We start from the raw sequence: 2,394 nt of genomic DNA on the forward strand, positions 1-2,394 counted from the left end.
AAAGTGCGTGAGATCAATTCTAGCGTGTTTCGCTGTCACTTAAACTACGTAACTGACGGCGTATGTTGCTGCCACACAATCAATCATCACCACCGAGAGGCGAGAGCCAAAGCCAATCGGATATAACTGCGTGGTCAATGTGTAATAAAGACTCCTTGCTGCTTTAGTCATCTCCATCTTCCCATCTTCGATCCTTTCTCTCTCTCTCTCAACCCAAAATCTCTGTTTTTTGGTTACCCAGAAATCCTAATCCAAGTCTCGGCCATCAAACCCAGAAACTGAGCCTTAAACCCATTTTCGTTAATCGTTAACCTCCCCACACTTCTCACTTCTCCCCTAATATTTGCCCTCAAACCACGATTTCTTTCCCAAACTACCCCCACCATCCGTCTCTATCTACCACTCTACCGCCCATGGGCCAAATCAGCAGTGTGGTACGACGAAGCTTGAAGCGGAAGCGGGAGCCAGAATCCGAAGAGCAAAACCAGGCTCGCAAGATTCTCCACTCGAAGGCTCAAACAAAGACGGTACTGTTTTCGCAGCACTCACAGATCAAATAGAAATGGTTAGGTGTATGCATTTGTATTTGTGTATTTTGCCTGGATTAGCCCGGAAAACACAACTTAAAGAACTAATTTTTTAAAAACACATTAAAATTTTTTAAAATAAGATGTAGATGCTCCCACAAAATTTAGCAGACAGCTCCAACGAAATCCAGATATACTGTAGTCTTCTTCATCCATTCTCAGGGGGAGAGAGAGACAGAGAAACCCATTTGAGAGACCGAAATTTTTTTTTTCATTTCCACTTTCATTTCCTTTGGCTTCTCATTTTTTAATTTAAAAAAAAAAAAAAAAAAACAAAACAAAAAGGAAAATCTTGATTGCATCCATTATACATGCTCTACCCCTGTTTCTCACAGGAGTTTTCTCCTTTTGCAGTTCGGTCAAGCTCATCCACAACAAGTACCTCATTTTCCAAACCTCATTGCAATTACGATGTGTTCTTAAGTTTCAGAGGTGAAGACACCCGTAAAAACTTCACTGATCACCTTTACTCCGCCTTGGAGAGAGTCGGAATTCATACCTTTCGAGATGACGAGGAGCTTCGAAGAGGAGAAACGATCTCTACCGAACTACTGAATGCGATTCGTGGATCAAAAATTTCTGTTGTAGTTTTTTCCAAAGGCTATGCTTCTTCCAGGTGGTGCCTTGATGAACTTGTTGAGATCGTGCGCTGTAAGAATACTATAGGCCACACTCTTCTTCCAATATTTTATCACGTGGACCCCTCAGATGTTCAAAAACAGAAAGGAACTTTTGCAAAAGCCTTTGCCAGGCATGAAGAGCAGTTTCATGCTAATATGGAGAGGGTGCAGAAATGGAGAGAAGCTCTTACTAAAGCTGCGAATTGTTCCGGTTGGGATCTCGAAAGTGTTGCAAATGGGTATTATGCTATAGACTCTTCTACATTTTCATGCATTTATTTTTATTTTATTTTATTGTCCTTTTCTTTTAAATTTTAGACAAAAATTGATAAAAACTGACATTAAACTAAGTAGTTTTTCTAATAAAACTGGTTTTTACTTATTAAAAAAAAAAAAAAAAAAAAACCTAAATGGATTGAAGAAAATTAGTGTTTGAGCAGAATCAATTGATGATTTTCTATTTCATGCTCACTCTATTAGTATATCAAGATAATGGCATCTAGATCGAGACAAAGTTTTTTTTTTATTTTTTATTTTTTTTATTTTTTTTTTCTAGAATTATCAAGTCTATGATTGCTTTTTAGATAAAACATCAGACACTTAAAAGAGGAATGGTATTGTAACCATAATTTGCGCAAAACAGTTAATGGCTTTTTCTACTAGAAGAAACACAAAATTGTTTCATGGCATGTCAATAGGAGAAGAAATTATATAGAAATATATTTAAATGATAATTGTCAATAAATTTGGTAAAATTTCTCAAACTAGCCTATAACCCACTCTATGCATGGGTTTTTTTCAATATAATTTACTTAAAAATTCTTTAAAAGATTATCCGTGACATAAAATAAGCATTCAAGACAACCTTTCAACAATACTCAATATAAAAACGACATAATATCAGTCACCACCATATACTTCTACTGGTAAACCTTTATCTTTCAATTGTCGAACTTTCTCATCATCAACAAATTTTCCAAGAAATATTTATACTATATATATATATATAAAAACATAAAAGAAACTACTTTGAGAACAGAAATAAAAAAATAATATATATATTAGAAAAAAGGGAAACAGAACAGGAAACACTTTCTCACCATCATTTTCCTGAATTCAATGTAAAATTTACAAAAGGAAAATTAAGAAATTTGAATAAAAAATTATATATAAAATAGAACAGAAAA

General features: G+C 34.7%; 1 protein-coding gene across 2 annotated transcripts in view; it reads left to right on the forward strand.

The window, feature by feature from the left end:
* The window catches only part of LOC132163621 (disease resistance protein RPV1-like), a 27,314-nt gene that overhangs the window by 16,408 nt on the left and 8,512 nt on the right, over nucleotides 1-2,394 (forward strand). Inside the window, exons 1-2 of one of the 2 annotated variants that reach the window (XM_059573980.1) lie at nucleotides 341-527; nucleotides 942-1,446. The exons of the other annotated variant lie outside the window; for it this stretch is intronic. Coding sequence (XP_059429963.1) covers nucleotides 1,364-1,446 — 83 coding nt within the window. The 5' untranslated portion in view covers nucleotides 341-527; nucleotides 942-1,363. Of the gene's footprint in view, nucleotides 1-340; nucleotides 528-941; nucleotides 1,447-2,394 lie in introns of those variants that run through there. 2 annotated transcript variants of the gene reach the window in all.

Source organism: Corylus avellana, chromosome ca10 (genome assembly GCF_901000735.1).
Source record: "Corylus avellana chromosome ca10, CavTom2PMs-1.0".
Lineage (NCBI taxonomy): Eukaryota > Viridiplantae > Streptophyta > Magnoliopsida > Fagales > Betulaceae > Corylus > Corylus avellana.